The 27,325-nt window shown below is 31.6% G+C and overlaps 1 protein-coding gene and 1 non-coding gene across 4 annotated transcripts in view; both read right to left on the reverse strand.

The window, feature by feature from the left end:
• The window catches only part of LOC129968619 (smoothelin-like), an 84,760-nt gene that overhangs the window by 18,636 nt on the left and 38,799 nt on the right, over positions 1–27,325 (reverse strand). For 2 of the 3 annotated variants that reach the window (XM_056082698.1, XM_056082700.1), the window contains exons 2-5: positions 18,788–18,894; positions 13,810–13,885; positions 6,072–6,233; positions 3,148–3,339 (exon numbers count right to left, since the gene is read on the reverse strand). In XM_056082698.1, the coding sequence (XP_055938673.1) occupies positions 3,148–3,339; positions 6,072–6,233; positions 13,810–13,885; positions 18,788–18,865 (508 nt within the window). In that variant the 5' untranslated portion in view covers positions 18,866–18,894. Of the gene's footprint in view, positions 1–3,147; positions 3,340–6,071; positions 6,234–13,809; positions 13,886–18,787; positions 18,895–22,485; positions 23,002–27,325 lie in introns of those variants that run through there. The other variant, XM_056082701.1, reaches the window with a different exon arrangement.
• Positions 15,515–15,586, reverse strand: Trnag-ucc (transfer RNA glycine (anticodon UCC)). Its single transcript has one exon. It is a non-coding gene; the product is annotated as a tRNA-Gly (tRNA).

Raw genomic sequence — 27,325 nt, forward strand, 5'->3', positions numbered from 1 at the left:
GAGTATTCAGAAACAAGAACAGATTATGAAACGAAATTGCACAAGAGGAGCAGTTATTAATCGTGTCTAGGACGATGTAGGGAAATGTGCTCCATGTGACCACCCTCATTCACCTGCAAAATTTCAAGTGGATGGACAGTGTGTTCAAAGGCAGATCGTAACTGATCAGTTGTGATGCTTCGCACATGAAGAGTTATGGAGCTTCCATCTTTTCCTGGTTTTTCATTTTATTACTCACAATGCTTGTTCTGGATTGTTAATATTGTTTCTGTATTCCATTTTAGCCGTTTATTGTATTAGATTTAATCTTTCTCCGGAAAAGGCGCCTCTGATGGACATTTTTGAACTAAAAAATGTTTTCGAAATTCCGTGAGCGCATAATAGTCTATATACCAAATTTCGTTACAATCCGTTTACTCGTTTGCATTGTAGGATACTGTAAAAGTTGCCGATGTCGCCAGTAAACATCATAAAATTATCGTGGTTTGAAAAAAATTGAAAATAATCATGCATAATATTGGATATTTTGATTAACTTACATTTGCAATTTTGATTTTTCCTAAGGGATGTAAGAGAAACTGAACACTTAAAATATCCCAGAGAAGTACTGGATTGCAGAATAAATAAAAAAATCCTTTACTCGCAACTGTAAGCTTTCTAAAAAATAACATTTTTTAACAATGAATTTTTGGGAATGCTGACGATTTATGCTATAGGAAATATAATGGTGGCCTAGTTGTAGAAGAACATAAATGTTGAATGTTTGGCATCCTTCTAGGAAGTGCGAACGGTAACAAATTACAGGGTCTTTATTTCCTCAAAGAGGAACAGAGGAGACGAGGCGTTATACAAATGGCATGGAAATTGAAATTTTCAGTATGGACAGTATACGAACATGTATTCAGTTTACTGTCAGTATTAACACTGTATAACACAGTATACTGATAGTATTAACAGTATTTATGGACAGTATACGAATAATCAATTCAGAACTGGACACTCCAAAAACGACAGAGTAGAGAATATTTCAAATTAATAAATGGCATCCATACAATATTCTTGAAGTCCATGGATTGTTGCATTTGTTGTTCAAGATCAAGTGCAGCGCCAGCCCTCCCTGAAAATGCAAACCATTGTGTATAAAAAAATCCAATTTTTTATACACGAAAATGCGCGATTTAATCCAGTAATTTGGTTTAAATCTAACAGCTGCTTCTTCATATCGCCATCGAAAACCAAAACACCAAATAGTTGCTAAGGAAAACAATGCAATGAAATCTCATGTTAAAAACCAGTCCCCTCGTTGACCAGCTATTCATCAGGAATATTGGTTATATTTGTTTTCAGATAAACTGTTTAAATGTAACTTCATGTTCATGATTTCGCCAAATTATTCTGTATTAAAGACATGTTATTTTAACTGTCACAGTTAAATTTTGTTATTGTGTAAATGAGCCTTTCTAATAAAGATAGTCCCATAATATCATAGTGCTATTAAAAACGTAATTGTACAGTTCACCAATCTTCTAAATTCTGCCATATTATAATTTCGCTTTTTTTTTTTTTATTTGTCTTGTAAACACAAATATTTAATAATTCTTCTCTTTAGCTTTCATCAATAGAAGAAAATCAAGCTCTTAAATATTTGAGGAAACAATTAAAACAGTTTGAATTTCAGCAACAATTTGAACAACAATTTCCAACAATGTTGTAGGAAATTAGGCAAAAAAAATATATTTATTTTTTTTTTTAATTCAGGAGAAATTCACCCATTTATTAAAATGCTATCAATAAAAGAATAATTTTTAAAATTTTTGAAACTGTGCAAATTAAATGAAAATTATAATTACAGTTTCAAAAAATTACCACCGATGTCCATATACCTACCCTCCAAGATATATATTGTTACTAATCTGTGATGCTGCTTCCCAGCATAGCTGGTGCCGTAGGAGGTCCCAGAGCTTGGCGACCATTCGGCAACTTGGCGACGAATTTGGCGAATTTGGTGCCAAAATAGATTATACCCGAAACATCGAGAATTTTCCCGATCCGTCGAGTAGGAACGGAGATACGCCTCGAACGTTCCTGATTGGTTGAGAGGCGTCTAGCCCCACCTCCTTAGACCTATAAAAGGAGCAGCCTGTAGCTGACGGAGTCCAGTCGTTCCATTTTAATTACTTCTCATTTTACTTAACTTTATTTTTCATAAACTTAATAAATTGCTCGGCAGCGTTTTCCCAATCCATGTTGCACTTCTTATCACATCCTGACAGTCATTAGTAACCTTAGCTTCGTCAAGCACCTCCTCATCTCTTGTCCTCATCTCCTGTCTGTACCTGTAACCCAGTTCATCGGACTTTTTTGCGAAGATGATCACGTCAACTACTGAAAGCCAGGTCTTTAAAAAGTTTTTCATCTACCGGAGATTAATCCCCCAACCCTAGGGGCTAGGCGCTCCGTCAAACATATCATTATCTGACGGAGTCGTGACCCAGCAGTGGTGCGTCGAGTGGGGAACCAGTGGTGAATAGAGTAGTCGGAATCGACAGAGAGAACTGGCCTTCCAGAGATTAGCGGAGCAGCGACGGAGTCAAGTGAGTGCTGAACTAAGCTGTGTTCTACTGTCTGCAGTAGAGTCTGTTGCATGCTGCTGTTTATGCTGTTTTGTATGCTGCACGTCTCGGCTGAAGATAATCGTCTCTGTGCTGTATATAGTTGCCGTCTTTGTGTTGTCCTGTGTGTCTTCGTGTAAATAAACGTCGTTATTTCATTTTCTATTGCCGCCTGTTGATTGAGCGTTCTTCACACCATATAACCGCCACTATCCAAACGAACCCGGAAATTCCGTAACAATATGTACCATTTTAGTAACACTAGGTCAAATGATATGGCCTGTATTATATCATTTAGTATAGCGGCTATTCTTGTTTATGATATTGGAGAGCCTAGACATTTGTTTATAGTATGAATAATTACCAGACTGTGGATTTTAATCAAATGGAATGTTTAGTATTAAACGTTTTGCATTTTCAGCGACATCATAAATACTCAAATAACTTATACGCTTACATTATTGCTCTTGAATGATCGGATTAAATTAGAAGACTGTAAAGATATTTGTTTATTTTGCTCACAAGTGAAACTTACCGGACGTGGAATTGTTGATGGCATCAAAATCGGCAGTTTTGGGCCCAGGAACTCCAGATCTCGCAGCTGCATCGTAAGCGGCCAACAGTTTCTGCTTCCTCTCATCGGCCTCTTTCTTCCTCTGTTGGATGCCCTCTTCGACCAGATCTCTTTTGGGGGCGAGAGGGATGACGTCGGCAGGAGATGAGGATGCTAAAGAAGAAATGAAAAAAAAAATCAACGACATTAAAACACGGTAAATTTATAAATTCTCATCGAATACAACTGCTCCATTTCCTAAAACGCTGCTTTCAAACTGTTGGTTACCCATATGAATTATAAAATATAGTGTTTCAGAAACAAATCAATGGAAGTGGATCACCCGAAACTTTCTCACATATTCTTTAATAAGAATCTTATCCCCCTTCCTACACATTAAGGAACTTTGAGAATAAGGCAGTGATTACTTCACATGACATTAGTGAATGGTAGTTACGAAATATAGATTTTTGATCTGAATCCAGCATTCTTATTATATCTTTCAAGATAAGTATTTTGGACGCCTTTTTGCCAGCCGATTAAAACCAAAATTAAGTCACATAATAACATACCGAATTTTATTGATTTAAACCATTGTTTTTATGAGCCATTGTGATAACATGCATACTGTTGCAAAAATTTAATTTTGCTTCCCATCCCGAATAGTCATTAGAAAGATCGTTTTACCGTCATCTGTATTGGATGCTGCCGGATGCCGAGCCTGCGATAACAGAGCTTGACGACAAACTTGGTGACCATTTGGCGACTCGACAACGAATTTGGCGACTTTGGCGACAAAATGGATACTGCTCGAAACTTCGAGAATTTTGTCGATACGTCCATAAGGAATTGAGATACGCCTGATTGGTCTAGAAGATTCTAGCCCGGAACCTATTAAAGGTAGGCACTCTCAAGCTGTGGTGGGTCGAGAGGATAGCGAAGCAGCATCGGAGTGCCAGCTTTGTGTGGAGCGAGTTCTGAACTGCTGTGTGCCGAATCTGTTATCTACTATGGAGGCAGCGTCGTATCTTTTGTGTAGTAGCCATTTTTGAGAAGTACTGAGACGGAATCTAAATCGAGAAGAGACAGTGAGAAGTTCAGACGTTGGAGAGACCATAGAGCTCCAAGGATACCTCTCCTGCTGGATTCTGTCTAACCGCTTCATGTGCAGTGGACGATTACTACCTGTGGGCTACTGTCGTCTGCAGTGTGCTGTCCTTTGTTCGTCTCGGCTGTAAATATTTGTAGTCTGTAATTCTGTGTCGAATTTTTGTATTAATTTTTTCCAACCGACTGAAACTAAATACACAATTGGTTTTCTTGTACTTATGTATTAACCTCATCCCGATTATTAAGAGACAGGCAATTAATAATACGCTAGTACATTTATTGGAAAATATGTGAGAAAGTTTCGAGGAAACCACTCATATTGCTTATGTTTTATAACCATAATCGAGCATGCTAAACATAGATTTCTTTCGCTTAGATTTTGTTCAAAATTTGATAAAAATTTACAACTTGGTCTAGACATCAAAGACCATCTTGGTCTTAGTCTAGAGGTCTTGGTCTAGATCTCAGATTTCTAATTCCATCCATCTTGCTTAAAGAGTTCTTAAATTGTCATGTTCACAATCAGACATACATAATTTCAAAAACGTATTTCTCGCTCTTAAGGAGGTCTGAAACTAGGAAAATTCTTCAAAATTTCATTTTTTATGATTACATTACTTTCTTTTTGCACACCTTATAAACGAGAAAATAAAAAAAAAATAAAAATTATCCACGAAATTTGAAAGTGAAAATCGGAAATTTAATTTTTACGGAATTTGTTTTCAAAAGGGCAGAGAGAGATAAACATCTAATAACCACATGTTTAATTTTTTTTTTCAGCTTTACTAGAGATACCTTAGTTGCAATTTATTCGTTACTTTATCAGGAAAATCACATCACTTTATTTATTGAGGTAACTGAAAATATATTTCTGAAAGTAATTACAAACAGTACATTAAACTTAGATGTATAAAAATAGAAATCATTCAAGTTTCAAAACACACTGCTCCTGTATCAAGAATTACTTGGAAGTTTTTACTTATGGCAATACTTATGTTAATTTGAGAACTACTTCGAACAAAAAGATTTGTTCGATTTTCCATCAAGAACATTGTTCTTTTTTTTTCTTGGGCGTGAACATCCAGCCCTGTAGCTTCATAAGTGGGTATCACTTTCTTAAGACTAATTGAAAGGGAAAATCAGTGGAACAATTGAGGCATTTATTCTGCCTAAGTTAAAAATGTAGAGTAAGACAGTTGGAGAAATTGTAAGGAAAACAAAGCTTTGATTCTCTCATCAACTTTTTACTTTCTCATATATGCAGTAAAAAGAAAGTATAATAATTGTCAAAAAAACTCGAGATTTTGAAGAATCTCGATGTTTTAAAACACCCTGAGTTCGAAAAATACATTTTTTTTAAATGTCTGTCATTCTGAGCTAAATCCAGTAGAGAGTCCGTCGGTCTGTACTTTCAAAAACACATCTGTCTTTACTTTTTTTTTAAACGTTTGCTCTCAGATTTTTCTCTATATGCTTGGCGCATTATGCCCAAACCCAACTTGTGCTATTAACACACAAACTCAAACCATTTGGCAATTAAATTGCGTTTGGCTACTTGGCGAAATAACTAAGTGAATGATGCCAAAGATGCGTTATGATCAATTTAATTTTTGAATCCACACTGTGAACATAACAAAATGGCAAATCAGCAAGGGACTTGATCTGCTTGCAAACACTGGTTACTTGCAGTTTCTGCAATAGTTCATGGCATTTGTGAATTATCCTTACGGACACTAACAATGTTAATTACACTTTTAATTACTTATTTCTACAATTATAATAGCATGTGTACTTACGTTCTGCCTTTTTGTATATGTTGACGTCCATGACGCCAGTTTTAGCGGCATTGTCGTACATGGCGAGCATCCTCCTTTTCGACTCCTCGGCGTCCCTCTTCCTCTGCAGAATCATATCCTCGCGGTCCTGTTCTCGCCGTTTCATGGCCTCCTCTCGTTGGGCTGGAAAATTAATATTAATTAAATAAAATATATGCAAAGTAAATACTAAATTGATATGGGTACTTATCGGTTGTAACGGCGACAAAACAGTACCCAGAAAAAAATGTTGCCAATTTGGCGAATACTTTTATAATTCAGTATATTTTTATAATATTTATATTGAGTACTTGAATATATTTAAAATATACTTGAGTATATTTTTATAATTTGACGAAATATTTTCTTGGCTCTTTTTGATCGCTTTTAAAACAGAATCGTACCTTGATATGCGATATTAATTCAGTAAAATTAACATTATGAGCATTAAATATCTCACTATATAGTTACGATAGCTTAACGATATTGTAAGGGCATTCAAAATACCAAATTGCATTGTAAAGATATCGTATATCTTGTATTAATAGGGTTCGCAGAGCATGGCTTAGTTATATTTGGCTAAATGAGATCATAGCAACACAATGCTTGTTGACTGCTATTAGGCATTTGGATAAATGACACCTTAGCAGCGTAATGCTTATTAACTGCTATAAGGCATCTGGATAAATGACACCTTAGCAGCGTAATGCTTATTAACTGCTATAAGGAATCTGGATAAATGACACCTTAACAGCGTAATGCTTATTAACTGCTATAAGGCATCTGGATAAATGACACCTTAACAGCGTAATGCTTATTAACTGCTATAAGGCATCTGGATAAATGACACCTTAACAGCGTAATGCTTATTAACTGCTATAAGGCATCTGGATAAATGACACCTTAACAGCGTAATGCTTATTAACTGCTATAAGGCATCTGGATAAATGACACCTTAACAGCGTAATGCTTATTAACTGCTATAAGGCATCTGGATAAATGACACCTTAACAGCGTAATGCTTATTAACTGCTATAAGGCATCTGGATAAATGACACCTTAACAGCGTAATGCTTATTAACTGCTATAAGGCATCTGGATAAATGACACCTTAACAGCGTAATGCTTATTAACTGCTATAAGGCATCTGGATAAATGACACCTTAACAGCGTAATGCTTATTAACTGCTATAAGGCATCTGGATAAATGACACCTTAACAGCGTAATGCTTATTAACTGCTATAAGGCATCTGGATAAATGACACCTTAACAGCGTAATGCTTATTAACTGCTATAAGGCATCTGGATAAATGACACCTTAACAGCGTAATGCTTATTAACTGCTATAAGGCATCTGGATAAATGACACCTTAACAGCGTAATGCTTATTAACTGCTATAAGGCATCTGGATAAATGAGACCTCAGCAGCGTAATGTTTGTTGCCAGCTATATGACACTTGAATAAATGAGATCTTAACAGCGCAAAGCTCAGCTATAAGACATTTGAATAAGTGAGACCTTAGCAGCTCAATGCTTGTAGCCAGCTATAAGGCATTTGATAAATGAAATCTTAGAAGAACAATTATTGTTGTCAGCTGTAATCTACTTTTAAATAATACAAAACATTAGACAACATAAAATGGGTCATAAATGTAACTTTTGAATCATAAGACGTGTCAGACTAAAAACGAGAGTTTGCAAATTGTACAGACTAAGTCTACGGCAAAGAATACCGACGTGCTCTGCTTGGTTTAAGCCTTGGCAACTTTTTGGCAATGTTTTGTCAAAAAGATGCCATACTGAAATATATTTTAATAAAAATAAATAAAATTTGTAAATTTACCCCCCCCCCCTTTTTTTTTTACGGTTTGCATGTAATATTAATCTGGAACACATATACAGCAGAAAAGATCAAATCCTGAAACCTAAATTCAAGAAATATAAAAATTACAATTTATTAAAAAATATTTTGTGTGTGTGTTTCTTCTTAATATTATTTTGATATAACTAAAAAAATTAGCTTCGAAATCACATTTTCCGTTAAAGCTTAAATATTTATACGTTTCGGTCATTAAGTAATCATCTCCCCATATGTATTTGATGGAAAAGTAACAAATTTTCTGCAACAAGTTTCAATGACTGCATAAATTATCTAATAAAGGCACGAAAATAATAGAAAAATAAGAATTATTTAATTGCTGCATCATATGTTGAGTAATTATTTTCATATTGTTTATATACTTCTGTGCATAAACACCATTAGTTACTTGTATTACTAGTATTATTAGTAATATTTATTATTATTATTTAATATCAGTAGTATTACTAGTAATATTTAGAGAAAACAATTATATTAATAAAAATTAGATCGTGTTGATATTCACTCGTATCTGCCATAAAACTAATGAAAGGTACAAAGTTTGAGCCAAATAAGCGAAAACTACACTATTATGAGTGCAAAACATTGCCAAAAAGATGCCAAGGCTTAAACCAATCAGAGCACGTCGGTATCCTTTGCCGTAGACTTAGTCTGTACAATTTGCGAACTCGCACTAAAAACAGTTAATCCTAACAAAAATCAGTGACACAACTTTAACTGTTTAAGAAATCAAATACGTTTTAATAATTAAGTAAAATACATTGCCAAACATGATTGAAGGAAACTGTAGATAAACAGGGTGAGTTTTGCAACATCAACTCAAAAAATTTTTGATTAGTAAGGTAATTGTTTCCATAATTATATCTATGATGAAAAGTGAATATTGATTTTCTGGAATGTAAAATTTAAGATCCATCTTGAATTCAGAGATAACAGTTAAACGAGGAAGTATGATGATGCTTATCATAATATGTAATCTCAGAAAATTCGGAAAATTAAGCGCCTGAAATCTTAAATAAAAATGCCAAATTATTTTATCTTTTTCTGCAGGGTTCACAGCAGAATAAATCCTCATAAAATAAAAGTAGAAATGGAAGTGAAAATAAAGATGAAAATAAACTTCTAAAAATAACGAGGTGAAATTAGTGATTGTAGTTTTCGTTATTTTTGAAATAAGCAAGTCAGCATTTGGCAGAAAATAGACATCACTTGAGAACAACTCACTAGCTATTTTCTTTGGTTGCTACTTGAAAGGCTTTTGGATGTCTCTTCTCTTACTGACGAAGAAAAGGCATTTCTTTTTTACTCTGCTTTTAATTACCTTTCTTCTCTGACTGTGCGAACATAAATAACAGATAAATTCGTTTCTTTTGTATTCTTTACAGGAAGATAAACAATTTATTTTTCTTCATAAAAATATGTTAATGGGTGTATAAATCCATTAGAATCTGCATAATTAGTACCGCCATATTTTACCTGCATTAGAGTCACTAAAACCGTTTTCTTTTTCCTAAGAAACCATTAAAAGACTACCACCAAGCTAAGAAAATATTTAAAAAGTGGTGTTGAAAAGAAATAACCATCAACGAGAAGTTGTTTTTAAGCAATTATTTATCTTCTTGAAGCGGAGATGTATTGATATATGAACCGATATACAGATGGATAAGTGTTAAGTTTTTTTTAATTCATAGTACTGTAAAGAAATAAACTAGAGGTCACCAAATCTCGGCGATATGGATTTCAAAAGTAAAGAAATGAAGAAATAAAAAAAAATGAAATAATGGTATGGTAGTAATTAGTAAACAGTCCTTGGTATTGTTACGAACCTGTGATGCTGCTTCCCAGCATCCATAGGAGGTTCCAGAGCTTGGCGACAAACTTGGCGACCATTTGGCGACGAATTTGGCGACTTTGGCGCAAAATAGATTATACACGAAACATCGAGAATTTTCCCGAACCGTCCAGTAGGAACCCAGTTACGCCTCGAACGTTCCTGATTGGTTGAGAGGTTTCTAGCCCCGCCTCCTGAGACCTATAAAAGGAGTTGCAGCTTCCGGGGTGTAGTCGTGAACCGGGGGTGAATTGAGAAGGCGTGGACCAGCGGAGTCGAAGAGTAGTCGGGATCGACGATAAAGAACTGGCCTTCCAGAGATAAGCAGAGCAGCGACGGAGTGAAGCTAGTGCTGAACTAAGCTGTGCGCTACTGTCTGCAGTAGAGACTGTTGTATGCTGCACGTCTCGGCTGAAGATAATCGTCTTTTGTGCTGTATATAGTTGTCTTTGTGCTGTCTTGTGAGTCTTCGCGTAAATAAACGTCGTTGTTTTATTTTTTACTGCCGCCTGCTGAATGAGCGTTCTCCACACCATATAACTCCCACTATCCAAACGAACCCGGGAAATTTCGCAACAGTATTAAGCATATTTAATCGTTATCATGTAATAATTCAATTACAATTGTAAAGGTTATATGTTATGCAATACTTTAATATTTTGACTATATAACCAAATACCAATTCTGCCACCTTTTTATTTATAAAAGAGAATATTCGAAGGTGAAAGAGGTTCACCACAAAACTTGCTTCTTAAAACAAAAACTAAACTTGGTCATTTTTTATTGTGATGGAAAAAAGTTACTTTCCTAGTTTTCTATAAGATACAATTGCGTTCAAGCAATAATTTGCAACAGTTATTTCTAGTTTGGTTATTTTTTCCTTCATCGCAATATTATAGCTAAAATCAACAGAAATATTTCAATGTTCCATGACGAATATTCAATAGGGATTAAGAACATGCCTAGGGGAAAAAATAAAACCCCTGTTCCGACTACTGTCTCTGCAGCACAATTTTCAAGGTCAACCGCAATATGGATTACATTATTATATTACAGGATATATTTCACATGACTAATCATTTTACCTAATATGAAAAAATCTTCATGTATAAATATTTAATGTTCTTTGATACCGATTTTGTAAGGAAATTTATTATTAAATTGCAATCGTATTTTATATTAATAGATTCAAGAATGAAGTACGTTTTGTTTATCAAGACCGACAGAATGATAGCTTAAAAATATTTTTCATCTCAATTGTACAAATAAAATTTACTGACTCAATATCCTAAGTAGAAATGATTCATCAAATATTTAATTTTTACTATATAGATTATTCATCATTTTTATGGTTTTCGCGTGATTAAATTACCCTGATATTATATAGTGCTCAAATCTAAGTAGATCTACTGCATAAAAGGCGATTTCAACTAATTTTGACAAAGGAATGGGGAATCAAATCGACGGAAACGCTCCACAGCATCACAAAATCTTTATATAAAAGTTAAAACTAATGAAAAGTGAGTAAGTGGCAAATGAACGTAAAAAAATCAAGATCCTTATTATGAGCTCTCCACAGATTTAGTCGCCAAACAATCGAAATATATCGCCAAGATGGTGAAACCTCGCCCAAACATTTGCAAAAACTCAAAAACTCCTATAAAACGTACACTGCTTATATTTTTAGTGCCAGCATCTTACATTTTTAGTGCCCTAAGAATTTTAAAAATATTTTTAGGAAACATAAGATTGCTACTGTCTTTATTAACGTGTGAAAATAAAAAATCATGGCTGCGATCTTAGCATAATCCTAAAATCAAATAAGTCAGGAGTCGCTACAATGATTAAATCTCAAAAATTATTACATTTCATTTCCGCATATACTGCATATTTAGAATAATAATATAACAAGAGGAACCCAAATTTTTTAAAGGCATAATGGCAAACACATAATATCCACGTTCAATTTTTCGCATACTTTTCAAATTTCCATATGAATCTCGGACACATACTAATATTACTATTACTTTTCCGCTAAGTTGTCATACATGAAATGCATATCGCCAAAAAGCATGTATATTAAAAATTCAATTTGTTGAAATCCACTACTTAATATTCCTTCATATCGCCAATATATGTTAAATCAAAACCAGGAATCATGATAATTGCTAAGGTATATAATATGGTAATAAAAGTAAACACAATTCAATACACGAATTCTTTGAATAAAATCGTTTAAATCTTAAGCATTTATTTTTTAAGTATGAATGCTGCATTGCTCTGTTTATCTTAGCAACTATTTTGCTTTTTGGCTTTGGCTATTGAACACCCATCGGGAATATGAAATATCAGCTATTGAATTTAAAACCACGTGGAATTTTTTATTTATGACTTTTGGTTGAGTCCCAGCCTATCTTCCGAGATTGTCGCCAATATGGTAACCCAACAAGCAAATGGAGTGGTTCTTTAGTAACCCTATTGTTGACTTGTTTACTATTTATTCGCTTGTTGAGTTGTATATCTACTACAATATAATACTTTTGGAACAAATGGAAATTAAAAATAATTGGTAAATAAACATCCATAAAGAATTTAATTATTATTTATTATAATTGAAAGTATTATTACTATTAACAAAATATTCTAGTGTTATTTTTAACTTGAACTACGAACAGATACTATTTATCCTCTTACAGTTCTTACTGAATTAATTTATTCTATTTAAATTCGTCTGCTCATGATTTTTCACAGGAAAGAAAATGAAAAAAAAATTAAAACATCTGCTCAAGCTTTTTAAAATCGTTTGCTTTTATTTCTCAGAATTTCATTTCAATATTATCTTGCCATTCTAATGGAATTTTTTTTTTTACAATTTGTTGATTTTTTTTTTTTTTTTTTGTCAATTTCTAATAAGAATTCGACAACTCAATGATTTTACAAGAATCGATGCCTGATGATTGGGATAATCAGAAATATTAGGATCAGGAGGAATATATATTGCCTCGCCAGACAACATTAGTATTGCTGAAGACTTCAACCGTTATTTTACAGAAATTTCCAAACCGTTGACTGCTCACAGCTGATGAAGAATTAGTTGATCCAAGTAAGTACTCAACGTCTAGGTTTCCATTTATTAACCGATTCATAAAAAAAAGGCAAAATTTAAATTTTAAATTATTATTATTTTTTTTTTTTTTCGCAAATTTTTTATCAGATACTCTTTTATTTCAACACAGCGAAAATATTATATTTCAAATCGATATTAATTATTAATTATTTAGCTGCTTAAATACATAACTAGAAAAACTTTCATTATACATAATTTATTTAGATTTTTTCAGTTTTGTACCTCTATTAAGTTAAATAGTAATTGAATTTCAACAGTGAATTGCAATTTTAGTTAATTGATTTACGAAGTTTAATATAAAAAATGCAACAGTTTTTAATGTGATTTTTTATTTGTGCTTTTCTTAAATACTCTGTAAACAGAATTTGTGAGTTTAATAAGTTTTCCATAAGCAAAATCAATCATCTTCATAAGCAGTTCGTAAACGAAATCTGTTAGTTTCATAAATATTACATAAATTAAATCTGCGAGCTTCACAATTATTCCATTAACAAAGTCATCGAGTTTCAAAAGTATTCCATAAACAAGATCTGTAAACTTCATTAGTACCTCAAAAATGCAATCTGCTAGCTTCATAAGTAGAACATAGACGAAACAAATGCACTTCATGTATAATACATTAACGACATCTGTGAACTTTACAAGCAGTTCATAAACGAAATCGAAGAGATGCATAAATTATTTCCATGAAAGAAATTAACCTCATTTCTTCATATACATTGTTAAAATTCGTAAAAACACATTTTCATTCTAATTTTAAAAGAGGATGATTTAATATTTTTATATGACAGTCAAAAAGCAAATGTTTAAAATTTTCGAAGCAAAAGACGAACAAAAATATTTAAAATATTAATAAAAATTATTTCAAGTTTAAATAGTACCTCTGAGTTCTGCTTGCAACTGCCGTAGGCGATTTCGCACTTTCTTCCTTTCATCAAAATCTTCAGTTGCATCCAGCTGTTAAAAAATTAAGTATAACATGAGTCACGTGTTTTGAAATCATACATTTGTTAAACGTAGCTGATACAGTGAAATATATTGATATTCAAAATACTTTCGGTACTTAACTAATTTGAAACTTAATACAGTTAATTGAGATATTATATCATGCACTAACAGCATGATCAAAATATTAAAATATATTGATGTTATAAATTAGCCTGATTTAAAGATAATATCCATTCTCCGAAGTTAGAGTGATTTTTTTTCTTGCCAAATTGATTAATATCAATTTTTTTATTACAACACTAAACCAGCCGGAGTGATTTCCAAAATATTTTCTCATATACACACTAATAAATTGTGATGCCAAAGAACATCTTACATGGCACTGGCGTACCATGGTTAAGAAATATAAACTAGGCATGAATTAAGCATTTTTACTGAATCTATCTTGTCATCCTTGGCGAGTTATTTGGCGATTAATTTTTGGCATTTGTGAATAGTATCCAAAAATCGAATACTGGTTTTATAGACATTTTTCTCGGCAGATTGAAACAAAAATTTGACACAAAATTGCACTTGTAGTCGCAAATTTTCATATATGATGTGATATATTTGAATCATTGCGTTTTTTAACTATCGCGTTTACTTGTTCTTGAAAGTTAAGACGATTCTTGAAGACAATTTTGTCCTGCTTGGCGGAAAAACGGACATTAGAAATAAGATTTAAGATTAATCATTTATTTGATGCATCGTGAAGATAACTTACAACAATTTTGATTTCAAATTTCAACAACGTTTTTATTCTGACACATTTTCTTTAAACTGCAGGGTATTGATTACGAGGATTTATGCTAGAATTAAAAGTATTATTTAAAAAAATATTTTTTGTTTGAGATATTAATAATTGCTGCACAGTTGGAGCAATGCGGTTTCAATTTTAGAAGAAAAATGTTAAGTAATCTGAATTAATAGCTTGAAATTTCAAGTTATCTAAAAAAAAATCCCTCAAGTCGCTCTACAAAATAGAAACTTAATCGTCATTTTTTTTTCTTTGATTCTATAAAAAAAAGGAATAAGGTTAATCGTACTAAACAGCAAGAAAAAAAATCAATCAAATTTTATCAGAACATTGATAAACCACTTTATATTAACTAAGAAAAAAAATATATATATTAAACAAAAAGCCTTAAATATCTAAATTTATGTATTTTAAAATCTTGCTTTTTAAACATTTTTAGAGATTTTCTGAAATGTGATAATATGTTTAAGCTCTGATTTTTTTAAAATTTATTGTTTGTTGTAGATTGCTGATGTAAAATACGCTTTACAAGCGGAATGCAACAGCTAATCCCATAAAGCCAAAAACAGATGATTAAAGCCTAAAATATTACGCTATGAATGTCTGGAATTTATACATTTGCAGTATATATATACTACTTGGAAAACATTAGTTTCGGTAATACAATTTTTGCACAAAAAATTGATGAAAATTAAATAAATATTCAAAACGAATGTAAAATGTAGTACATTTTAATATTTATTATTCAGAAGAATTTGTATTTTTCCCGTTTAGTATTGACAAATATACTTCAATTTTTATATGTAACATTTTTTTAAAAGAAGTAACAAGGGGAAAAAAGATGCGTCGGCCGGGAGTCGAACCCGGGTCAACTGCTTGGAAGGCAGCTATGCTAACCGTTATACCACCGACGCTTGCAACAACTGATAAAGCTTGTTTTCTTCAATCAAATAAAACGAGAACATTGACCCCAAATGTTTGTGTTGCAAGAAATAAAAAGTTCCGCATTTGACAGAATAAACTTCTAATAAAAAAAATAAAAAAATAAACTCGTTCCCACACATATCCGATAGCTCTTTATTTTTAAAAGTATTTATGGAGTTTGAAAAACCGAAAATGTCATTTTAAGAATATTAAATTAATCTTATTTAATGTAGTGGAAGTGTTTTAACATAAATTTAAATTATTAGACTTAATTATTATTGAGTGTTCAGAACCAAAAGGAATTGATTGTTAAAAGGAAAGATTGAACACTTAAGAACGAAAATATCTTACGATAATGAATTAAACATGATTTTTCTATCTTGTTTTCATATGGTCTGGATTGTATCAGCTGCTGCATTGTTTGTGTAACAATTTATGTAACATGTGTTTGTGTAACACGCAGTTTTCAAACAAATTATTAAAAAAGTACGAAGTTTTCAAATATGTAGCATAATTAGTAAAAATTTAATTTTCCTTTCCCCGAGTACATGTATGCAAAAAATATATATATTATAATCGTCAAAAATTTAAACTACAGATTTTGATGAATCTTCACATTTCAGATCTCCCTGGTTCCAAAAAATATTTTAGGAATTATACCTTTTCGTCTGCCTTTATGTCATTCATTTTGTCTAAAAAAGGTAACTGAAGAACATTTTGAGCTAAACGGATGAAATTTGGTATGTGGTCTAGACAAAATTTGTAGATTTATATCAAATGTTTAAATAAAATCCGTTTATAGAAAATCCGATTGTCCGAGTATAGGGAAATTTGGAGCACACAATACCTAGCGCATAGACGCACATAAAAATTTCAACTAAATCTTTCCAAGAGTTGACTGTTTATCTGTAATATTACAAACATGTAAAAATGGTAACTACACAACGCTATGACTTAAATTTGATACACAAGCTTGTTACTAAAACTGTACTTCTGTTTTACGTTTTGATTTCAATCGATAAGGAAAAAGGCCACCCACAACGTATATTTGACAAGTTATTGTACTACGAAGCACAAAGCGCTCATACTTGGTACTCTGAAAATAAAAATCTGAGCTGTTTTAAAAATGTGAACCTTGGTCAAAGCCGTCAATCTTTATGTGGGGAAATTTTAAAGTGTAGGATTGCATCAAATTTGAGGGGAAAAAATCCGTCGACTCAGTTGACCGTCTGTCGATCTGTACTTCCGCATACAAATAAATGTAACAACTCAAATGCAGTGACTTAAATCAATGCAAGATCTGCTGACTACAACAATAGTTCCGAAAATTTTGTTTTAATCGTTTGGAGAACAGGCGTTTGAAATACATACTCGATTATCTGGTGTTTATATATTAAATCACATCACAACAATTGATCTCCAAAGATCGCACAATGGGTTTAGTTAAATATGCTAGATTCTCGCAAACGTATATTCCGTAACTATTGTCTGCCAATGCCATGCAAATATTTTGCATGGCTTTGGCGATTAATTGATTTAAGATTCAAGGAGCCTTATCCAAGGTCTACAATCTTATACGAGGGGAGGAGAATGAGATCTTTATTTAGGGGAAGAAATTTGGTATATGGTCTAGACACAAAATTTGTAGATTTATATCAAATGTTTAAACAAAGACAACTCCCGAAGAGACAACTCCCGTTGTGTTTTTTTTATAAATATTTTTCAATTTATTTTTTTATTCCATATTTATCAAGGTGTTATAGTTCTCTCATATAGCCTATTTAATTTTTTAAAATCATTAAATCTTTTCATATTTTTCTATCAATGAATGACTCAATGACGGAAAAAAAAAACACCCTCAAGATGGCATTGTGATATTCAATACTGTATACAAAGAGGTTTTTAAATACTTTCGCAACAATATTTTTTTGTGGGGAGGGAGGGGGGAGAGGCATGAACTTCGTTGAGCATTTATTTTAAACCGCCAGCAAGAGATTAAATCGTTTTGGTTTCAGTTTGATGGAATTTACTGGGCGCTAACACTATTTCTGATGAAGCAGCGCCAACTATACTCTTTTGGGATGAAGGTGGTTAAATTTACGAAAGTTTCGCACTAGTTAAAAGTAGATAAATAACTACATTAAAAATTCAATTTTTAGTAATATTATCTACATTTTTTTTAATTCCATATTGTTAATTTCTATATTGCTTTTTTTTGTAAAAACGTTTAAATTTTATTTATAGTTTAGTTATATTAACGTCCCATTCTAAAGCAACACTAGGGCTACTTTAAGACGGACCTCGTACTTTTGAACCGCGATCGGATGACGAGAGAGGCACCTGAGTTAATACCCCCATTTACAAACTTCCACACCACACCAGCAGGAAGATGTTTGGCACTGGCGTATTAACGTGTACCAGACCCACTTACGAGATGGTTCTTCGGTGGAATCGGGTCTCGAACCCGAAACCCACCGGTTCCGAAGCCGAGACCTTACCACCAGAGCATCCGCGGCCATTAAATTTTATTTATAATTTTATTTTTGGGAAAATTATATTCAGTTTCATTACTGTTTTACATTTTATTACTATTCTTCACGTTTTAAATAATTGCCCCAATTCAAAATTTTGGTAAAATTTTCTATGAAGAATCTTATAAATTAAAATTTCAGTCATACTTCCTATCTCAGTTTTGCATAATAAGTGTTCCTATATGTTCTGCTAAAATAAAATTTCGTTTAAAAATATTTCATAAATGTTCCAATGTTTCATAATGCTAATTTGAAAATTTAATTATTTTTTTCAGCAGTGCCAATATTTCAAAATTAGAAATGCAGCTTAGTTCTTAATTCAAGAAGTAGGTAATATAGTTTTTAATTATTAACAAAATGTTGAATAAATATCTTGATAAATTTCTTATTAGAATTATACTACTTATACTACTTTTTAAGTAAAAGAAACCTTTTTTTCTATCTTCAAAATATTTTTGGCTTTAAACTGATATTTTTTATTCTATAAATGTTTGATAAAACTGCAAAAATTCAAAAATATATTGAACATTTTTCAAAAAAAAAAAAAAAAAATCCATCCCAAATATAATCTCACATCTTAGACAAAAAGAACAATTCTACAATAAACGCTCTCAAAAAGAGAAGAAAAATATAGTTAAAGATATAAGAGAGCATACTTACTAATTTATACAGCGATTCCTCTGTGGTCAAACTGGCCAGATTCACGCCATTGACCGTCTCGCTCACCACTTCACCCATCCTGCAGGAAATCAGGTGCGTTTGGAAATCTGTAAAAAAGCCAAAGGGTCTTATCAATAAGTTTATCGGTCATCGAACGGAAGAAGTGATGCTCACTTCGGCGAACATGAAAACCGCAAATGGCTTTCCACTTGGTGTTAACTATCTGTCAGAGTCGTTTCACGATTTGAAAAAAGTCCACTTTAAAGGAAAAATGTGAAAGTGAAACTGGAGTTGAAAGCTCAAGATACAAATATCATAGAAGTTCATTAGTAGTAATTGTAATTTAAAAACAATTGTTACAAAGTGAAACTTCATTTATTTGAAGTTAAGGGATCCAAGATCTTATAACTTTAAACAAGCAATTCTTGTATATATAAATTTATTTCATATATCTTGGAAACGGCTCTAACGATTTGGATCCAATTTTATATTAGATAAAGTTTTCTTGTTTAAGTTTATCTATGTATATGCCTTTCCTGAAGAAATGCGATTTTGCACGGGAAAAAAAAACGATTTTTTAATAATTAAATATTGACATGTGGCTACGCATGACCTGCATAAGCGTATCAGAGATGGAGTAGTGGTTAGGGCTTAGGACTCCTGCACATTTTTCTCATGTTCGATCACACATTTGCGATTCAATTAGATTTCGCTTATAACTTTAAAAGAGCCATAGGATAGAATTTTATTTACGATTTTTCGAAAAATTGCTGAGCAAACGCCGACTCCCAGATATTAAAAATTAATTTAAGTAATAATAGCCTAAAATAAGAACAATGAATAAATTTGTTTATATATCCAACGGATAAATAAATAATTTTAACAAATAAAATTTAATTAAAAACGTTTGGTAATTAAAAAAATAATTTCGTTAATAAATTAGTAGCTTTAATGAGCAATAAACTTTTTAAACGTAGCAATTTTACAATAAAACTTCAAATAAAATTATAAATTATATCTATCGTGTTCATAGAGTTTTAATTAAGTGGAAAACCTTTTACTTTTTATTATTATCGTTGTAATTGAATTTATAATACAAAAATGAAATCTCTTGAGCATAATTTGCCCTTTAAAAATAACAAATATTATATTAAAACTACACAGAAAATAAGTTACAAACATTTGTAATGAAAACAATTAAAAAATAAAATTGGTTTTAGCACCAAATTAAGCAAACTGAAATCGAATTAGAATAAAATTAGAACATTACATTAATCCATTAACGAGGTAATTAACTTATATTCAAAATGCTTTGCATTGGAATATTTCGTCCTGGCAGGTTAACGAGTTAGGAAATTCAAGAGCCGAGAGAAAAATTCGAAATACAGATTAATTCAAGCTAAGTTTGTTCCGCATTTGAGCAACTTTTTCTATAAATATTTAATCTGCTTCTGTGTAAAGGAATTATATTTTAAAACAGAAGTATAATGAAATTTTAAGCTTATTTCAAGTAAAAACATTTCATTATCTGGTGGTCACTCGCAGCTTCTTGGAAACTCCGAAATTATATTTCTAACGAATCAAAAATTTCAAAAAATCAGCAGCAATTAGAGTATATTTGGAAACGGATATGCCTACTATTTGTTTATATATATATAGTAAAAAAAAATCAATAATTGTCAATACATCGATTATTGAACAAGTAATATAAGGACATTCGAGCTTCTACCCCACTATATCTCAGTACGTCAATGTTGTGTTAAAAAGCGTTATTTAATTTATCGTTTGCGTTTTTGTAAAAAGGTAATTTTCCAAATGCAAATACTGAATACAAATGGCTTATATTACAATAAAAAATTCCGATTTTAAATGGAAGGAAAAGGATAAAGGAGCCTCTAAATTTATACTGCCTACATGTCCCTTGAGTGTATGATGAGCTCCATATCTATAAGATTATCGTTGCTATAAAAAAAACACACAAGTGGCTTGGAATGATAACCGTAACAAAAAACGCTGATATTATACAGCGATTAATAAAAGGGAGAAATAACCAGTAAGTACTAAAAAGCAAGTAATACCTTTTGCTATAATTCACAAATACAATTAACTTGGGACCCCTTAAAAGAGCTTTAAGCATGAGCACTTCTTTGCGTATGCGACCCCATGTATTTTTTGCAAAATTGCACACAACTATTCAAAGCCTACCTTCAGTATGTGTCCCTTTACTTAAAAAATACTTTGTATACTTGTTTAAACAATAGAAATAAAAAAATTGAATAAAATCAGTTTTTAAAACACTCATCAGTATATTATAAATATAGAAATGTTTAAATTTAATTACTTTTAGCGTTTTAATTTATAATTTCATTGTCATAAATAATGTAAAATTATGAAATAAATTTTTCTCGAATTCATTAAAAAGTAGAGGTATATGTATGGGATCAAAACACAATTGAATTCATCGATTAACTCATCATGAAATTTTGAATGTATAAAAATTGTGTATGGTTAACAAAAGTACAAGTACAAAATTTCAGAACTTTAATTCAAATACAATATTCTATTTTTGTAGACATGAAATAAAGCATGTTAAATAGAAGTCTTTTATAACTAACATCATTATGGCAACAGATTATTTGAAAATCCATACTAAAACAGAATGTCAGTTCTGTTGAATAACAATGGACTATTTTCAATACTTCTTCTTCTTCTTCAAAAAAAAAAATAATAATAATAACATATACAAATATTTTTCGTATAGTCAATATTTGTGGTATAGTTTTAATCATAAAACTGACAAATCACCGTACACTAAGAAAGGTCATATGACCAGTGAAAGGCACAACATCTTTAAAAATGGCTACTTAAGAATTATATAAAATTTAAACGGCTTTTGCTTTAATAAACATAAATATCGTTTTTTAAGCTTAAGACTAAATGCTTTTCATACACAGTAATTACTTTCAAATTTATTATGATCGGAATATGTATGATTTCACATTGCATTAAAGACAACAATTTAGCTTTATTCGAAGCATTGATTACACACATTTAATTTAATGTTTCATATTTTCAAATACACATAAAATTTAATTAGAAAGAAAAAGATTCAGTATTGCTCCACTAAAGGTTTGAGAAGTATACTAAAAAGAGGTGTAGAGTTTTTAGGCTAGATGTATTTTATTTACATAGTGGTAAAATGCAATAAAATTATAATATTTTAATTAATACATAATTATTTTCAATAAATATACATTTTCTAAGATCATATAATGAAAATAAATAAAAAAAACTTGGATAAATTTTGGACATATTTTAGAAGTATTAAATACCATATTTGCCGTAGACTTGGTACTTTATTAACTTAAGACAAATTATTAATATAATTACCACTACTTTTTTATTTAAATTATAGAGTAATAGAGAATCGGACCGGAATATGGGTCATTTTGACCGTTAAATTTGTTATTAAGCAAACGAGAATCCAAAAATAATCTGGAGAACCATAAAAGGATTTACCGTTAGAGAGATAAATATCTTAATACTCAACCATAACAAGAATAAATAATTATAAAATGATCGTTACATTTCCCAATATGATTATACATATATTTTATATCATATACTTAATTTATTTTACAACATTATTAAATTTCACTATAACATTCAAACACTTAATTAAATATTGTTTAACTTACTTGAGATTTGATTCAGAATAAAGTATTCCAGCAAAAATCAATACTAGAAAGTTCAACTGAAGAAATAAGTACCAAGAAATAATGCAAAACAAAAACACGATTTAAAGTTCTTAAATAATAAACAGCCGAATGAAGCTAATAATAAGCGCCATCTTACATCGACTTGAAATCTATTTTAATTAAAACCGGCGACGTTATAAATGAACTGTTACCCAACAAGTCTCAGAACCATCCTCACTAACACACTATCCGACTAACGCAACCTAATCTAAATCCCCAATTCGCGTGAATACATCACTCTGTTGCAAATGTCTCTGTTCAACGCTATCTCAACACTGACGGTTCAAAATGCTCACAAAACATTCATAAGAAAAAGGGGAGAAGCTTCCGGGAGTTGTAAACATTTCAAAAGCCTATCAAAGAAATATAAACCATGGCTTCCGTGAAATGGCGGCTGTTACATCAAGAGACAAATTTTACAGTTTCTTCGAACCGAAACTGTCAGGTTAACGTTCTTCATGTTATGACTCGAGCGTCGGGGAGCATGTGACGGTAATCTCCGACTCTTCAAATGGTCATTACAGTAAAAAATATGCGATTTCATCAGAGTCAAACAGTCTGAGAAATCCAACGTAAACAAACGCGAGACGATGGGGACGAATTTATTTTTAGATGTGATACCAAACCATCATGCGGCGGCGGGAGGAGAGGCAGAAGTGATGCTCATTTTTAAGCAATAAGGAAATAAAAAGTGACAGATGATATAAATTTCTAGCGTAGGATAGTTTTTTTTTTCACAGATAGCCGGCGTGAAAAAAAAAATGTTTTCTGAAAACGATGAATGTTATTCTTTGTTGAACTTGAGAGCTAAGTTCTCATTTAAGACTCTTCAAGATCAATTTCGGATTTTAAATTAGAGTTGAATATATTGCTATACAAACGCACGTGTACTGCAGTATTCTTCTTTTAATGCTTTGTTTCGAGTCGCAGCAAAACCAGCTGCAGTGGTCTCCTCAAAATTTTTTCGCATACTCTCTAATAAAGGTGTTATCCAAGAGAATGCCTCGCATGGCATTGTCGTACAATACTTACATTAGAGTACAAAGAACTTAAATATCCTTTTAAGTTATTTAAATTCGAAACAGCGTCCTGTATATCCAAGGAAGTGACGGATACCTATAGTAAAGAGTATACTCGGTTTGTTGTAACAAGTTAAAGCTCCCTTAATGGTGAAATACGAAAATTTCAAAAAATAATTAAAAGAATTAAGTCGATTGGGCAAAAGGTACAACTAGAAAAATGTACGCTATATCATAATAAATATCTTAGTGATCTTAAGATAATAATTATCTTATCATAATAAATATATTATAATCTCGCAGTGAAAAGTTTCATGGAGTTATCTGCAAAATTGACGAAAATATATGTAATTAAAATTATGAGCTTTTCATGACTTGAAAACGAGTTCGTCCTAAAATTGAAAAATGTATTCTCCAGTATTATCTTCTCCGAATGCACTTTGCAGATTTTTTTCCCACTATTTTTGTTTACTTTCATTATTGCTTAAATTTCACATCACCTTTGTTTAACTCGAAAAAAAAACTATATAATACCGGTGAATACTGGCCGTGCGAGACGCCGTTTTGAGTTTAAAAGGGCTTAAAAAGGACTTTTCCTATCACTCTGTATTATATAATGTTTCCCATATTAATTTATAAGCAAAATAAAACGAGCAATTTTGTCTTAATTTAAATGCGCGAGAGATGAACTGTGATGAGAGTGAAAATCTCTACTGAATTTGTGATGGATTTAAAAGTGTTTGTTTGGCTCAAAATACTGGGGAAAGAATGATTGGGGATGAAATGTTCGTTTCCGTATAACTAACCACTGAATAGCTTTTATTCAGAATAGGCTCATGAACATTTAAATAGAGGTGTATGTATAGCTGCCATCTAGCAGAAGTTTTGATTTGATAACCTGATTTGTACATAAACACGCCTCAGTGTGAGAGTAAATTTTGTTGTTCTTAATTCACTAATGCTACATTGCCCCTGAAACTGTAAAATTGATGTTTTGAGACTCGATTCCTCGGTAAATAGGTATTCCAGGTATACGTGTTACACTTAAAGTTAACCTTCAATTCCGCTTAGTCTAAAAAATTTTTTTATTTATATTTTTATTTATAGATTATTTATAAGCGGAAAAGTGTCAAAATATATTTTAGACAAGAACAGTGGATAAAAGTGAAATTTACTGAAGGTTTGTAAAGTTTCACATTGAGTAGAGTAATAATAATGTTGTACATTTTGGAGGTAACATTGGTGTTTCAACTATAACTATTCATTCATCTATTGGTCATTCTGTTGCATTTGTATATATAAAAATATGTAATATGTCTTTGTAAATTAATAATGATGTTATTATACAATACGCTGTTGTAATTAATAAAGATCCTCTTTTTAGAAAGTGTTGATGAATGTTAAAATTCAATCTTTGTTTTACTTGAGATGATAGTAACGGAAGCTGGTATGTTTTGATTGGAGCTGGAATATGAGCACAATTTTTATGAGCACAATTATTTTTTTCGTTAAATTTCATACGTGTTTCGTTTACTCAAACGTATTAAAAGATGTAATAAATAAACTGTTAAGATTACTCTTATAATTTATTGATACAACTAACGAACAACTAACGAAGGGGGATAGCCTGGTTGGTAGAGAGTTGGATTCGCGTCTCTTGGGTTTCGAGTTCGAACCCCGCCGGTCGAAGACTCCACGTGAGTGAGGTGGCTGACGCACGTATAAATCTGTCGTGGTCGCAAGTCCTCCATGTCGAGAGTAATACCACTAGGGGTACTGGATCAGGGGTGATCGTTCTCTGATTCAGGTGGTCCTAATTACGATCTGTGGATGAGTGAATGAAATGCATGAATGAAGTCCGTCCCGTTATTAGGGTTGTTTCATGCGTGCAGCTAAGTCGTACTCTTGGCCCCATTTGGCACTACTGAAAAACCAGAGACGTACCCTTGGGTTAAAATCACTGACTTCTAAAGACAGTGGGCTTGTCTATGACAAGTGCCATTAGAAGCAACGACAAACGAAGAGAGCTAGGCGCATAAGATCCAAATACTTGTCTGTCTCTACTTTCAGAAGCATGTAAACCCAGTAACTCAAATACGCAATGACTTAAATATATCAAATTTGGTTTGGGATTTAGTGATTACAAATGTAGTTTCGTGCCAAATTTTTTGTTTCAATTTATTGAGGAAAACATGTCTAAAACACAAATTCGATTTTTGGATACTATTAACGCATACCTGGGATTAATTGAGAAGTAAATTGCCAAGGATGACACGATAGATTCAGTCAAAATGCTAAATCAGGCCAAAAGTTAGTATTTCGTAACTATGTACGCCAATACCATTCTGGCATTACAACTTCATTAGAAAAGTATAGAGATCACTTCCGTTGGTTTTAATACCAATAGAGTAGTAACAAAGTTTCGAGGAAATTCAAACTAAATCAATTATATACATTTTTCGCAGCAATAAACTCCTTTTATTAAGTGAATAGTTATGCATTGAATTACTTTTTCGAGTGGAAAGGATTCATTCATTAAAAATATTATAACTATTATATCGTGTTAATCTTAAACATTCAAAAAGTTTTCTGTTGATCAGAAATAGAAAGGGATAGAAAGAACACCATTTTGATTTTTGTTTCAGAATATTCTGAAAAATATTTGCAAATGAGGCACAATTCTATTTCTAGTTAGAGCATTCCAACACTTTTCAGAAATTGCTTCTCCTCTATACATATTCTCTGTAAACATTTTAAAACTATTTTAAATATTTTCTTAAAAGAACGGGGAAGTCTGCAAAAATATTTACATGTTTTTTACATAGGAATGGCACTTATGTAAAGTGCTATTGCTTCTATACATTCTTTCTTTGAAAATAAGGTACAACTTTCATAGATTGCTTATTTACATAGCTCCATTTTTTTTTTCGGCGAATAGAGTCTACATAACAATAGTATTCAATTCCTAATTTGGTTTAGCATCTAAATCCAACATCACTTATAAAAACAAGCAAGAGTAGTCTCTCCAGAATTTTCTCGCATTTTCTACAATAAAGGTTTTACTCCCTTCCATCACATAAAACTGAGGACTTTAATGCCACGAATATTTCACATGGTATTAGTGAACGATGGCGACGAAATATCGTTACTTGGCGTGAATCTACATTTTTTTTTTTTTTTTTTTACTGAACCTACCGCGATAATATGTATTTTCTAAGCCTTTTTGGCTGCCGAATGGCATCAAAATTTGACAAGAAACTACAGTTATAGTCGCAATGTAATACATCAAATTTCATTCATTTAAGGTAAAGATAGATTTTGAAATTAGTAAAAAAAAAATATGAACATTTTTTAATCTTTACTAATAATTATAGGCTGCAAAACATGTGATTAGGGGGAAGTTTGTATTTTACAGAAAGATTGTTTCATCTAGAAGTACTAAATTTGGTATAGATATATTTTGAAGGACTGGAATGTGCACCTTGAAGAGTTTTTTTCAAATTTTCAATCATTACAAATTTAATTAGAATTTGGCTTTCTCCTATAATATATTCTGGAAATATTCCTGCGCAAAGATGATTTTTACATCGTTTTAATGCACAAAACATCTCTTCTACAATTACCAAATTCTTCATGTATTTTTTACTTTTAATTTTTTTTCAAATACATTTTAAACACAACAATTCATTTCATTGTTCAAGTGGAACCAAATTTGTTTTCATCATTATTTCTAATATTTCATCCAGGATGTTTTGCATTTT

Source organism: Argiope bruennichi, chromosome 5, assembly GCF_947563725.1.
Source record: "Argiope bruennichi chromosome 5, qqArgBrue1.1, whole genome shotgun sequence".
Lineage (NCBI taxonomy): Eukaryota > Metazoa > Arthropoda > Arachnida > Araneae > Araneidae > Argiope > Argiope bruennichi.